Source organism: Armigeres subalbatus, chromosome 2 (assembly GCF_024139115.2).
Source record: "Armigeres subalbatus isolate Guangzhou_Male chromosome 2, GZ_Asu_2, whole genome shotgun sequence".
NCBI lineage: Eukaryota > Metazoa > Arthropoda > Insecta > Diptera > Culicidae > Armigeres > Armigeres subalbatus.
Window position 1 is genome coordinate 209,479,752 of NC_085140.1, and position 14,681 is coordinate 209,494,432.

At 37.7% G+C, this 14,681-nt stretch overlaps 1 protein-coding gene across 1 annotated transcript in view; it reads right to left on the reverse strand.

The window, feature by feature from the left end:
- Positions 1-14,681, reverse strand: part of LOC134211567 (uncharacterized) — a 722,476-nt gene that overhangs the window by 198,288 nt on the left and 509,507 nt on the right. Inside the window, exons 6-7 of the mRNA XM_062688552.1 lie at positions 12,277-12,412; positions 10,562-10,705 (exon numbers count right to left, since the gene is read on the reverse strand). Coding sequence (XP_062544536.1) covers positions 10,562-10,705; positions 12,277-12,412 — 280 coding nt within the window. The remainder of the gene's footprint in view (positions 1-10,561; positions 10,706-12,276; positions 12,413-14,681) is intronic.

Sequence of the window (14,681 nt, forward strand, 5' to 3'; positions counted from 1 at the left end):
GCCTAAAATTCATCAAAGTTTTAAAATCGAATTTTTGTTTTTGATGCCAAATGAAGAATGCAAGAAACGTCAAGATCTAACGTCATACAAAAAAAAATTGAAAAAAAATCGATTTTTCTTTTATAACATTTTTGAGCTTGAAAATTTTTTCAGCTGATAATTTTTTTTCACCAAATTTTAACACCGGACAATGCACAAACGTTTTCTTAGCTAAAAATATCCCGCTATGCAAATTTGAGCTAAATCGGACATAATTTAGGGTTGCTCAAAATTAATCAATTTTTTTTTCTCACGCGGGAGAATTTTTTTTTGATGCTAAAGGACTCAAAATGCTAAAACTTTGAGAAATATATTTTTGAAGAAAATCGACTGTTTTGGTACTTTTTTGGTACTTCGAAAACATTTCTCATGGCGAAAACAATTTTTCATCGAATTTAAAAACCGGATGTTACGCAAACATTTCCTAAGCCCTAAAATATGCCCCTACGCACAATTTGAGCTCCATCGGACATGATTTAGGAGTGCTCGAAATCTTGCTCTCAAATTTTGAATTTTTTGTGACTTTGAAAACTTTTGAGATCAGATTTACGGAGAAAATTATCAGATTGCTAGGCAATGTTTATTACACTGAGGTTTATTTTTACACTGTACCGCATGAATTCAAAACACGACATGTAAAGATCAAGAAAACTGATATACATTATCACGAAACACGATTCATGTCATTGCGGAACTTTTTTTAAACAGTTTTTTATCGGGTTTTTGAAATAACATGATTTTTGACGTCGGTTTTTTTTAAACAACGCGGTTTTGATTTACATTGAAAAAGATCGACGTAAAAAAACCTTTGTGTATTGATCCTTAGTGAAATAGATAATCCTGATTTGTAAAATAAATAAGTAACGGAGTTTGAAAAGTAATTCAAAAATTACGTGAGTGATGTAAAAAAAGGAGTTGTTATGTTGACATACTGTTTTATTCAATAACCTACATGGTTCTTCTAAATGAGCTCAGATTTTTTCGGATTTTTATACATTTTTTCGATGTTCCTCAACTAACTGTAGAATACACTGTTTTTGATCCTCATCTACTGAGAGTTAGGAATTATAATCTTTTATCAACGCTATACCTCGTTCTGCATTGTCATTCACTACTTCCAGGCTTCGAACTCGCTTGTTGGCAATTTGATACTCCTTTGAAATATGTCAATGCTATCAACGCTTCTGTTGTTATTTGCGCACTTTGTTTCTCAGCTCAGCTCAGCAAATGAAACATGAACTTACGAAGAACTTCTCCATACGACGGCAAATTAAATGACTTGGGAAACAATTGCAAAAAACAGAATATCCTCCATTTTATGGAAAATTATAATAACAGTGTGACTGCTTTCACTTGGAAAAATCTAGAATGAAAAAAAATATAGTTTTGAATAATTTTGAGCACCCCTAAATCATGCACGATTTAGCTTAAATTTTTTCATAGGGCGATATTTTTGGCTACGAAAACGAAAGTCCCAAATATGTTCTGAGAGAAAAAATCGCATTTTTAAGGTCACTCCTGACGGACTCCAAGTTTCAAAGTGCTCGCGTTTTCGGGGGCACACCACTCGATACGGAAGCAACGCACAACTGTCATTTTTATTATTTCACGCATGCTGCGACGCAGCAAAGCTAAGTCAACAAAAATGACAGTTGTGCGCCGCCTCCGTATCGAGTGGTGTGCCCCTGAAAACGCAAGCACTTTGAAACTTGGATTCCGTCAGGAGTGACCTTAAGTCATTTGTCCTAAGGAAAAGTAAAAAATTCGATTTTAGACTTTTCCTTTGGTCCACCGTTGGAAAATTTTCATTGGCAAAAATTTCAAAACCCCTTAATTATGGTACCCCTTAATTATGTCTGATTGAGCTTAAATTTAGCTCAAATCATATTTTGGCACCCATTGGCACCCTACTCTATAACAAGGGCCCAAGTATCCAGAACAACTGTGTAGAACACAATTTTTTCCTTAAAAGTATAGGGGTTCTGCCAAATCGCACCAAACGCCATTGAAAAAATAACCATTTTTGTGTCCAAGTTCTCATGTAGTAAATTCAATTAATCACAAATCCTATCGTATATCCTTTAGTCTTATAATTGAGGATTTTCTGCAACAAGTGTATACGCATGAATAGATCTGAATTAATTTCGGTTTTACTTTTACGAACAAAATGTCACAAGTCAGTCAATAAGCCGCTTGGCGCGGTTTGGTTGAAGCCCGATCATTTACTCATCAAAAGATTTTGTTAGCTTTAAAAGCCACCCGAAGACGACTTTTCGGAAAAATCAACAACAAAAAATGTAGATCAAAGATACTTTAATACACTTTAATCCAAGTAGGTAAAATTGCTCCTAGCCAACAAAGGAGATACAGAAAAAATAATTTTGGCGAAATTTATTAGAATAGGCTGCGCTACGACTTTGGAACATTATATGCATTCAGTGAAATGGAAAAAAAAAAGTATTTTTAAGTTTTTTATATAATGGGCCACCTTATTTTTTGATGGCCTTACTATTCCGAACAATTATGTAGAACTTTTTTTTTTTTCTAAATAATATAGTTTTGACGTAAAGTGCATCTTTCCGCGTAAATCTGTATCCTGTAGCATAGTGCATTGTATCAAACATATTGAAACAATGGAGGGTTCCCTGAAACAAAAGTGAGAGTTTCCATGTCTTATGTTGAGGTAATCACATCCTACTACGGTGTGTGGGTTTGATTCTGGAATAAGTTATTGACAAATTACTAAATGATCGACTGCAAATTACTGAATGATTGAAAACAGGCTCGGTAATAGCCACGCTTAAATCTAGCTAGGGAGGAATATATCAGTAGAAAATGTGATCAAGTTTAACGACATTTAAAGGAGATCGAGCTTTAGATTCACTGAGTATATGTTTTGTCAAAACAAGGAACCTGTTGTTTTTTTATGTTATGCCTCATTTTAAAGAGTCGTAATTAAAAATACCGCAAACTATAACGTTATTATGCTGAAAATCTTGAAAGATGATGGAGCTTTACTTTGCCACCGAAAAGTGAATCCTACAGCTGACCACGACACAGGCAACTTAGGCGCCATTTCATAAACTTAGCTTAGGCATCATTTCATAAACTTAGTTCTTCAGCAGTTCTTACTTATACGCTTGAAATAGGATTTGTCTAAGCGTAGAAGATCTTTAGCGCTAACTATTAGACGGAGAAAGGTCATTAGGCTGAAACCCATCTGGCCGAAAGTCATTTGGCCGAATGGATCATTTGGCCGAAAGGGTCTTTTGGCCGAAAGGGTCAGTTGACTGAAAGGGCCATTTAGCTGAAAGAGTCATTTGGCCGAAAGGGTTATTTGGCCGAGTAGTTCATTTGAAAAGTGAAAAATTAGGAATGAGAAAAGAGACGTCTCGCTTCTCACTCTTCATTTTTCTCTACTAACTATAAAAGTGAGAAGCGCGAAATGAGTAGTGAGACGTCTCATTTCTCTTTTCTCATTTATCACTTCTCGCTGTAAAAAGTGTAGTTAGACGTCTCACTACTCACTTCGCGCTTCTCACTTTTGAAAGCCAAGAGTGATAAATGAGGAATGAGATTTGAGACGTCTCTCTTCTTACTCCAAATTTCTCAATTTTCAAATGACCTATTCGGCCAAATATCTTATTCGGAAAAATGTCTTATTCGACCAAATGTTCTATTGGGCCAAATGATCATTTCGGTCAAATAACCATTTCGGTCAAACGACTATTTTGGCTAAATTACCCTTTGGACCCTTTCGACCAAATGGCCCTTTCGGCCAAATGACCCTTTCCGCCAAATGACCCTTTCGGCCAAAGGATTTTTTCGGCCAAATGACCCTTTTGGCCAAAGGATTTTTTCGGTCAAATGACCCTTTCGGCCAAACGACCCGTTCGGCCAAACGACCCTTTCGGTCAAACGATTTTTTCTGCCAAATGACCCTTTCGGCCAAACGACCCTTTCGGCCAAATGATCAAACGTCTCTCTTCTTACTCCAAATTTCTCACTTTTCAAATTACCTATTCGGCCAAATATCTTATTCGGAAAAATGTCTTATTCGGCCAAATGTCCTATTGGGCCAAATGACCATTTCGGTCAAACGACTATTTGGCTAAATTACCCTTCAGACCGTTTTACCCTTTAGACCCTTTCGGCCAAACGACCCTTTCGGCCAAATGACCCATTCGGCCTAATGATCTGTTCGGCCTAATGATCTGTTCGCCCTAATGGTCTGTTCGGCCAGATGGTATATTCGGCCAAATAACTTTCGGCCAAGTGGCATTCGGCCAAATGGATTTCGACCGAATGGGTTTCGGCCAAATGATCCTTCCCTCTATTAGATAATAGGGACCATGAACTGATAACTAAACGCAACATAACGTACAGTAGCAGTAGCAGCAGCAACAAGCATCATAACAAAAGTTCATAGTCCTCCAAATCATCCAGCAGCTCTAAAAACAGCAGCAGTAGTTCGAGTGATAAACATCGCAAACATAAAGACAAATCTAACCATTATAGCGAAAATAATGATTCGAAGCTGTCTTCTCCGTCTAGTAAGGTGTCGTGTCCTCAGGAGACAGCTGCATCCGAATCAGCCGTCTCCAGCTGCTGCTCGATCCGCAGCAGCTCCGAAGCACTACTGCTTCCCGCGAAATACATCACAAAACTGAAGCTGACTCCGCTCATCTGTCACTCACACATCTGGCACTCGTGTCCAATGTATATGCCCTCTTATTCTGTTTATATTTATATTATCAATACCCGTCTCAATCCCTACATCTTTCGCCTGTTCTACTCTCTTATAGCTTCATTATCATTATTTTGTTCTACTATTTAATTCAATCTACTATTTTATAATGAGTTTTTTTTTTCAGTTGCGAGCTTTTAAGTTCCGACCGAACACAGAACTGTGACATTCATGAGATTCACAACAAATTAAAAAAAATATACAAATAAACTCATAAAGCTTTTTTTTCTACTCATATATGAGTGTTCACTAATTCCACATAAGTCTTACATAGTTTCAAACCGATTTACATAGAAAGTGTTCAAATCATGCAATTTAAAATTTCAAATAAAATTCACACACAAACACGTAATTCGAATCTCCAATCAAACCATTAACAACATTCTACGCAACTCTTCGCTTACTTGAACTTAATCTTTGTTACCATTTTCTAACACTGAACTCAAGACAAACACTGATCTCAGAATGCAGTCATGGATAGAACTTACCAGGCTCTAGAACATCAATCTTGCATCAAAATCGAAAAATAATCATTAACAACATTCTACGCAACTCTTTGCTTACTTTTCCAAACTTTTTTTGTTTACATTTTCTAACACTGAACTCAAATCCAACACTGATCTTGGAATGTACTCATGCATAGAACTTACCAGGCTCTAGAACATCAATATTGCATCAAAATCAGAAATCAATCATTAACAACATTCTACGCAACTCTTTGCTTACTTTTTTTTCTACTCTTTGTTTACATTTTCTAACACTGAACTCAAGGCATCTGATCTCGGAATGCAGTCATGGATAGAACTTACCAGGCTCTAGAACATCAATCTTGCATCAAAATCAGAAAATTATCATTAACAACATTATACGCAACTCTTTGCTTATTTTTTTCTACTGTTTGTTTACATTTTCTAACAACGAACTCAAGGCAAATACTGATCTTGGCATGCAGTCATGGATAGAACTTACCAGGCTCTAGAACATCAATATTGCATCAAAATCAGAAAATTATCATTAACAACATTCTACGCAACTCTTTGCTTACTTTTTTTTCTACTCTTTGTTTACATTTTCTAACACTGAACTCAAGGCATCTGATCTCGGAATGCAGTCATGGATAGAACTTACCAGGCTCTAGAACATCAATCTTGCATCAAAATCAGAAAATTATCATTAACAACATTATACGCAACTCTTTGCTTATTTTTTTCTACTGTTTGTTTACATTTTCTAACAACGAACTCAAGACAAACACTGATCTCGGAATGCAGTCATGGATAGAACGTAGCAGGCTCTAGAACATCAATCTTGCATCAAAATCGAAAAATAATCATTACAACATTTTACGCAACTCTTTGCTTATTTTTTTCTACTGTTTGTTTACCTTTTCTAACACTGAACTCAAGGCAAACACTGATCTCGGAATGCAGTCATGGATAGAACTTACCAGGCTCTAGAACATCAATCTTGCATCAAAATCAGAAAATTATCATTAACAACATTATACGCAACTCTTTGCTTATTTTTTTCTACTGTTTGTTTACATTTTCTAACAACGAACTCAAGACAAACACTGATCTCGGAATGCAGTCATGGATAGAACGTACCAGGCTCTAGAACATCAATCTTGCATCAAAATCAGAAAACAATCATCAACAACATTCTACGCAACTCTTTTCTTTCTTTTTCCTGTTTGTTTGCATTTTTTAACACCGAACTCAAGACAAACACTGATCTCAGAATGCAGTCATGGATAGAACTTACCAGGCTCTAGAACATCAATCTTGCATCAAAATCGAAAAATAATCATTAACAACATTCTACGCAACTCTTTGCTTACTTTTCCCAACTTTTTTGTTTACATTTTCTAACAACGAACTCAAGACAAACACTGATCTCGGAATGCAGTCATGGATAGAACGTACCAGGCTCTAGAACATCAATCTTGCATCAAAATCAGAAAACAATCATTAACAACATTCTACGCAACTCTTTGCTTACTTTTTTTCTACTCTTTGTTTACATGTTCTAACACTGAACTCAAGGCAAACACTGATCTCGGAATGCAGTCATGGATAGAACTTACCAGGCTCTAGAACATCAATCTTGCATCAAAATCAGAAACAAATCATCAACAATATTCTACGCAACTCATTGCTTACATGTTTCTCTCTTTGTTTACATTTTCTAACACTGAACTCAAATCAACTACTGATCTCGGAATGCAGTCATAGATAGAGCTTACCAGGCTCTAGAACAGCAATCTCACATCAAAATCAGAAATAAATCATCAACAATATTCTACGCCAGTATTTGCTTACATGTTCTTACTCTTTGTTTACATTTTCTAACACTGAACTCAAATCAACTACTGATCTCGGAATGCAGTCATAGATAGAGCTTACCAGGCTCTAGAACAGCAATCTCACATCAAAATCAGAAATAAATCATCAACAATATTCTACGCAACTCATTGCTTACATGTTTCTTTCTTTGTTTACATTTTCTAACACTGAACTCAAATCAACTACTGATCTCGGAATTCAGTCACGGATAGAACCTACCAGGCTCTAGAACATCTCGCATCTAAATCAAAACCAAATCATCAACAATATGCTACGCAACTATTTGCTTACATATTCATACATTGGTACCCTCTCGGGGGAATGATTGTTTACCCTCTCGGGGGAATTATTGTTTACCCTCTCGGGGGAATTATTGTTTACCCTCTCGGGGGAATTACTGTTTACCCTCTCGGGGAAATTATTGTTTACCCTCTCGGGGGAATTATTGTGTACCCTCTCAGGGGAATGATTGTTTACCCTATCAGGAATACCCTCGCGGGGGAATGATTGTTTACTTTATCAGGGATTACCTTTCGGAAAATTATTGCCTAGTTCACACTACTAATAATCCACATTTTGAAATCTATAGATTTAATCCACTTAGTTTATCAGCGCACACATAAATATCTCCAAGCGATATACAAATAATATATATTCAAATAAAATGTCTGGTTGTCTCGAATGAGAAATTTACCTTTTTAAGAAAAATAATTTTTATGGTGTCACACATTCTATTTTTGCAAACAATTTTTTTTTTCCCAGTGTCATACATGTCACAACCGAAAATTTATTATTATTGCGATTCCGTGTACTTTTTTTCAAACAAAACAAGCACTCGCGAATCCGATTTTTTTCCACTTGCGACCGAGCGTATAATTTCGGGAGCGCCACTGATCATAACGTACCGACTTGGCCATTGTCGTGTCCTCAGGAGACGGCTGCATCCGAATCAGCCGTCTCCAGCTGCTGCTCGATCCGCAGCAGCTCCGAAGCACTACTGCTTCCCGCGAAATACATCACAAAACTGAAGCTGACTCCGCTCATCTGTCACTCACACATCTGGCACTCGTGTCCAATGTATATGCCCTCTTATTCTGTTTATATTTATATTATCAATACCCGTCTCAATCCCTACATAAGGTAAGGTCGATAAATCATCTAAGAAATCAAAAGAAGCATGATGAGCGGCTAGCAGGTGCTTCAGAAGATATCAAGGAAACACTAAAAAGACTTCAATTGCGATCGGAGTTCGCAATGCTGAGCATCGTCCGAAGACGGTGCAAACATTCAACTCAGTTCCGATCCCATGGCCTGATTGAGGAAGCTCCTCCGCCGCCTTCAAGAAAGGGTTTGAAAAAAACATCGACAACGCCAGTGGTGAGGGGTTCAACTGCTACCGGAACAGTTCATCAAAACAAGCGACCATCGCCGTTCCCATCTTCCAAGGAGGGACCTCCAGAGAAGAAGGCTCGCGAAGAGCCTGCCGATCGTTCTGGTGCAATAAAATTGATTCCATCGAAAAGGCAACCATCTCTAATAGAGTCGGATATGTTCACGGAAGCGCTGAAAAAAAGCCATGTCCAGGATGTGGGACGAACGGTCCACCAGGAGTTTTGGTGATACACCAACGCAAGGGTTCGCAAAAGCAGCTGAAGTGGAAAGCCCAGGAAGAACTCAAGGAAGTTCGATACTTTGAGTTCAACGTTTCCGAACAATGTAACGTGACCAGAACCTTCACTGATCTTAAACACATGGAACGTGTCGATGAACGAAACAAGTACATGCTAGCAAGGAATGTCATCTAATTGCCATCGATATAGATGGGGCGCCCGAAGGTGTCAACAGTTAAGATAGACGCCTCCAGTATAACCTTGTTCTTCAATATCCATATGATCCCCGACTCCCCTCCTGAACCGGACGTCGAAGTGTACCCGATCTCCGAACCAACTCAAATCCCTATGAACGATGTTGCCGCTAATCCAAATTCGGTAAACGATTCCACCAATATGCCTTGGTTGGAACCCAAGTCTACTCTCCTTCACGAATCTGCCGGGTTCAATTCCCCATTCTTCCCTGGCACAGCAAACGTTTTCCATCGTTTATGAACAACAGTAACTGTGATCTGCCTGGCGTTAATCCCGGTTCGCTGCCAGGGATGGTCCTGCCAGGCAGAATGGGCCAAGGAATGCCACTAATATGGGCGGAAACAACGGTGCACATTTTTAATGACTCTCCCTATTCTGCCGCCTAAGAAGTCAATGTTCTCTTGAAAAACTCGCATGGAGATTTAAACATAGGGGCCGTACACATATTACGTAAGCACTTATGGGGGGAGAGGGAGTCGGTCAATATCTTGCGCTCCATATAAATAAAAATTCATTTGTATGAAAAAAAATCTTACATGGGGGGAGGGGGGTCGAAAAACCCAGAAAAATTGCTTACGTAATAAGTGTACGGCCCCATATCAGATTTAGGGGAGAATGGTCCAAAATGCACCCCTTAAGTTTTTTTCGATGTTTTCACCCATATAAACAAAAATACCCAAAAATTTCAACGCATAGGAGAAATATTTACAAACCCAGCTACATTTCACAATGATCTCCTATTCAAAACAATAAGGTTTTCATAACTTTCTAACGCATTTAAAAAAAAAATTAAAAATAGGCCTGGGGCAAAACACACGAATGGTGTTCGAAAATGACTCAATTGCATGTAAAATGATGGTGAACGCATGGTTTTTTGTTTTTTCATAATGGATTGAACTACAATCTCACGGATGTGGTAGAAGAATAGCAAATCGTTAAATTTGAGTGAATATGAAGAGATTTTGCTATTTTTTTTCCAATGGAGCTCAATGATGGATAACTAATAATGAATTGTAATGGTAATATTCGTTCATAAATGTACTACAACAGATTATATGAGTAATTTTATGAGTGAGGCCGTTTAGCCCCAGGGGTGCATTTTGGACCGTTCTCCCCTACATAAGATTGTCGTAATTCAGTAGTTTAGCTTCTATGTACATAAAGCACGTAAGTACCTTTAACGTCAAGGGAGCGTTCTACATTCCATTTTGTGACCAAATAATCTCGGAAATTTCCAAGTCAATCAACTATCATCATTCATCACTCGATTTCTGAGGTCGTGAACTATAAATGCGGAATGTGAACATCGTGAATACATTTTGATGACATCCATACTAACAATTTGCTGAGTAGTTCCCGGTTCGTGGAGAATGCATGACTACACATATTGACTCGTACACAACGAGTCATAAATATTCCGTGTGTAAACACCATGTCTACCACGAGCTCTACATAGTTGGAAAGATAAATTGCAACTAATGCAACGAAATGTCGGGTCGTGTTGCTGTGTGTCTTCTTACCCACTGTTTTCACACAAAATTAATGACAATCCCATCCGCACTCACCTGCATCAATTTTTCATACTCTTCTTCGAGTGTGGTTCCATTGAACCACTTCTGCTCGATGCTGGTATCGGGAAAGTAATATCCCTTCCGACACACGCACCGGTAGGATCCGCGGCGAAAGCCCAATCCTGGGATCGGAGCACACTGCAATGGAAAGAAAGGAAACATGGTTTAAATTATTTCACATTGGCCGGCAGATTAAAAAATCCGAGAAGCAAAGCAGAACCCATCTGGAAATCGTAAGTTACGAGGCGAGAGCTCTGCTGGAAAGTATACCTAATAAGTATCTAAAGCGTTGAAACAAAGCCCGGAACGAAAGGCGCACTGCCGAGAAGTAGATATAGGTAACAGTTTCCGCCGGTATCCTCTAAGTGAAATTAATTGACTCAATGAAAATTTATTGCAATGAATTTGTTTCCCTGTTACCAGGTAGTGCTATTGATTTGGTAGAAATGTAGGTAAACAACCGTAAGCTTACGTTACACATGAAAAACAGTCGGTTGGATATTTTTCAGTGGAAGTTGTGTTTAATTCCAGGTTGTTTGTTTCAAAATAAGCATTTGGCGGGGCAGAGAGTTATTCGAGCAAATACATTTAAACCAATGAAAATCATACAGCATGTACTCTACACTTCTGTACTACTACTTTTTTTTCTGTTTTATTTGTTGGGTACCTAACCTATATTGCCGGTGGACACATAATTGTCCCATGTGGGTGGTCGGAAAGTCATTGATACAAGTGGAAATGTATGTGGGGAGTGTTCGCAATATAATGAACAATGCAGTATGACAACGCATGAGCCGATTACAATCAAATTTTTAAATTCACATAAGTACTCTCAATGCTGATGAGACTATTATAAAGGAAATGGGATGGTCGGCCATCGGGAAAATATGAGGAGGGCAGTCAATGAAAAAAACGTAGGTCATAGCTTGAAAAAAAAAATTCAAAAATAGCATGGCTGTGTTACATGTTACATGAGTCATGGAAGAATTTTAATGGCGTAACTATTCTAGTTTGTTGGCAGTGGTATGCTGAAATCAAAACTGTACAAAATAAATCCTGATGCCAAGCTGAACAACATAAATCCTAGACAAACTTGAGCCAATATTAGAATTAAAACTGCCAAAAGCAAGAGACCCCCCTACAATACTGTTATCTGAACAGTGCGAAAACCATGTGAAACAAAAGTAAAGTCAATTTATCAAATTCCACGCGGGAGTCACACCTATTGTTTACACAGAAAAACGCGAAAACGAAATAAAGTGAAATACCGAACAAATTTAATAACGTTGCACCCATTTTGAAGCAGTACAGAGCCCATTCGATTTTGACAACATTCAGATTTGGCAATATTCGATTTTGGCAACATTCGATATTGGCAACAAAGCTATTCGATTTTGGCAACAATTCTTTTTATTTCTGCACCAGTGTGAAAAAAATCACATTAGAAATTTTTAAGAAAAATGCTTAGATTTTAAAATCTGCATGAAAAAGTGTCACGGTGTATACAGTGTTACTAAGTGAAGAAATATGAAGTATAATAATAAAAAAACAAAAATTATTCGATTTTTACAACATAAGTGTACCGAACGTGTTGCCACAATCGAATGAAGTCTGTAGTAGCAGACGACTCGGCTTGAACAAACCCATAAACACAATAGCGAAAACAAAAAAAATAAAAATAACATTCTCGACACAGGATGGACACCAACCTCCGTTGTTCGTGGCTTGCATTTGTCGGTACCGGCGAAAATGTTGAGCGGCTGTGGAGCACCAGATGGGGAATTTTTCTGCGGGCATTGATCAATATCCACCCGCCGTAAATCAATATCTATGCCGGATGTTCCCCTGTAAATAGAAAATAGAAGACAGAAAAGAAAAAAATGGATGAAAATTTATGTTGCAATCGCGTCAAATTACATGAATATAAATTAGCGGAGTGCTATGGTTATGAAGAGTATTCGATGCATAATATTTATTTTATTTTTATTTGTTAAGACACGGTGTACACGCGACGTGCGATGCAACGCGACTTGCGCAAAGGAATAACAATTATATTAGCAACACTGTAACCAGAGACCGGCGGAGTGAAAAACTGTCGAAATGGCAACGTATGAAAATGCATGAAATCGTGAAAATGATACTGGCAGCACTTGAACTTTTTGCTTGCTTCTTATGGATGCAAAAAGTAAACAAGTCGAAATGGAACCGCTTTTGACGGTTCGATTGGAAACAAGATGGCGTCTTCGCCGATCTCTTATTCTAGTATTTCTAAATTATATATATTATAATAAACTGTCAAATTGTACTGTCACGTCGCGTCGGCTCTGGCTGCACCCTAAGGCCGGAGGAGACCTGCCATAGCCATGCGGTAAGATGCGCGGCTACAGAACAAAATAATACTGCAGGTGGCAGGGATCGTGTTGGCTTTATAAAATGCGTTTGCAAAATTTGTAACTCGCAGTTGATAACCGTGTGGAAACTGGAAAGGATTGTTTTTCCGAAACCCATTCAGCTGAAAGCCATTTGGCTGAATGCCACTAGGCCGATCAAACCTTTAGCCCGAAACCCATCTGGCGGAAAGTCATTTGGTCGAATAGGACATTTGGCCGAATAGGACATTTAACGAATAGGACATTTGGCTGAATAGGACATTTGGCCAAATAAGTTATTTATCCAAACAGATCGTTTAGCTAAATAAGTCATTTGACCGAACAAGCCATTTAGCCGAGCAGGACATTCGCTATTCGATCGAATGAGAAATGAGGAGTGAGGAGTGAGACGTCTGACTTCTCACTCCTCATTTCTCACTTCTCACTTTAACAGTGCACAGTGGGCCACGTCTTGAAATTAGGAGGAAAAAATTATTTCGGAAGAGTAGATTTTTTTATGAGCGGTACAATACCGATTGGTAGAATAACATTTTCAATAATATCAACGCTTATCAACGTGACCACTTTACTGAACAGACCGTAATCGTAGGTTGTTTACATCACTTTATCACTTTTACTTTAAAATCGCTAGGGTGGTACTGAAAATTAGGGTTTTCGAGCGTAATTTTTTTATTAATTTTTTATCTAGATATATATTAGGGTGGTTCAAAAATTCGATTTTTCTTCACACCGATCACTCAATTTTATCCCATGTTCTGAGTGTCCTCCGCGAATTTGATAAAAATTAGATGAAAACTGATTTAGCACGAGCCGTTTCAAATTTGCATGAGAATAAGTATGGGCAAAGTGAACTTTTCATCATACTGATTATGGCGCTTCCCAATTAAGCGGTGGCGAGAGCAGAACTCACTTAACCAAAAGGAGTACTAAAGAATTATCACTTGAATAATCGTTCGAATAAAATTAAATAAAAAAATACGCTCGAAAAACCTAATTTTCCATACCACCCTAGCGATTTTGAAGTAAAATCGATTGAACAAGTGATGTAAACAACCTACGATTACGATCTGTTAAGTAAAGTTGTCACGTTGATAAACGTCGATAATATTAAACATGTTATTCTACCAATCGGTATATTAAGTGAAGATGCGATGGAAATATATAAGGAAGTTATGATCACTATAAACATTTTGTTTTTGACGAATTAGGCGGAATTTCCGGTTTTATAACACTTATAGAACTGATTATTTTGATTTCCTCGTAAATAAAGCCATTTTTAAATGATGGAAAAACCCCAAATTCTCTCAAATTCACCAATACCAAAATATGCAGAGCAATCCTTAGCCCTTCCTCTAACCCAGGGAGAAATGGATCCCCCTTTTCCCCTATTAAAAAATACAGGCATTTGAAAACAACGGATTTTATCAAGAAAAACAGAGATATCTCTGCAATCCACCAATGAATTCACTAATGTAACGGCTATGTAACCAAAACGTGCATTTTTTTATGCTCTAAAACTTTGTAGAAGACGTCATTTCGATAAAAATTAAAACTAAAGAGTTACAATCAAAATATTGATTTTTTAGGGTCACCCTAACATAATTATTTAAAATTATCATAACAAATGATACAAATGACGTATAACAATGGTTTCTTCAGCAAAGTGCCTCAAAATTAAATAAGGAACAACTTCCTAGAACATCGTACAATTAAGCATTGTAGAA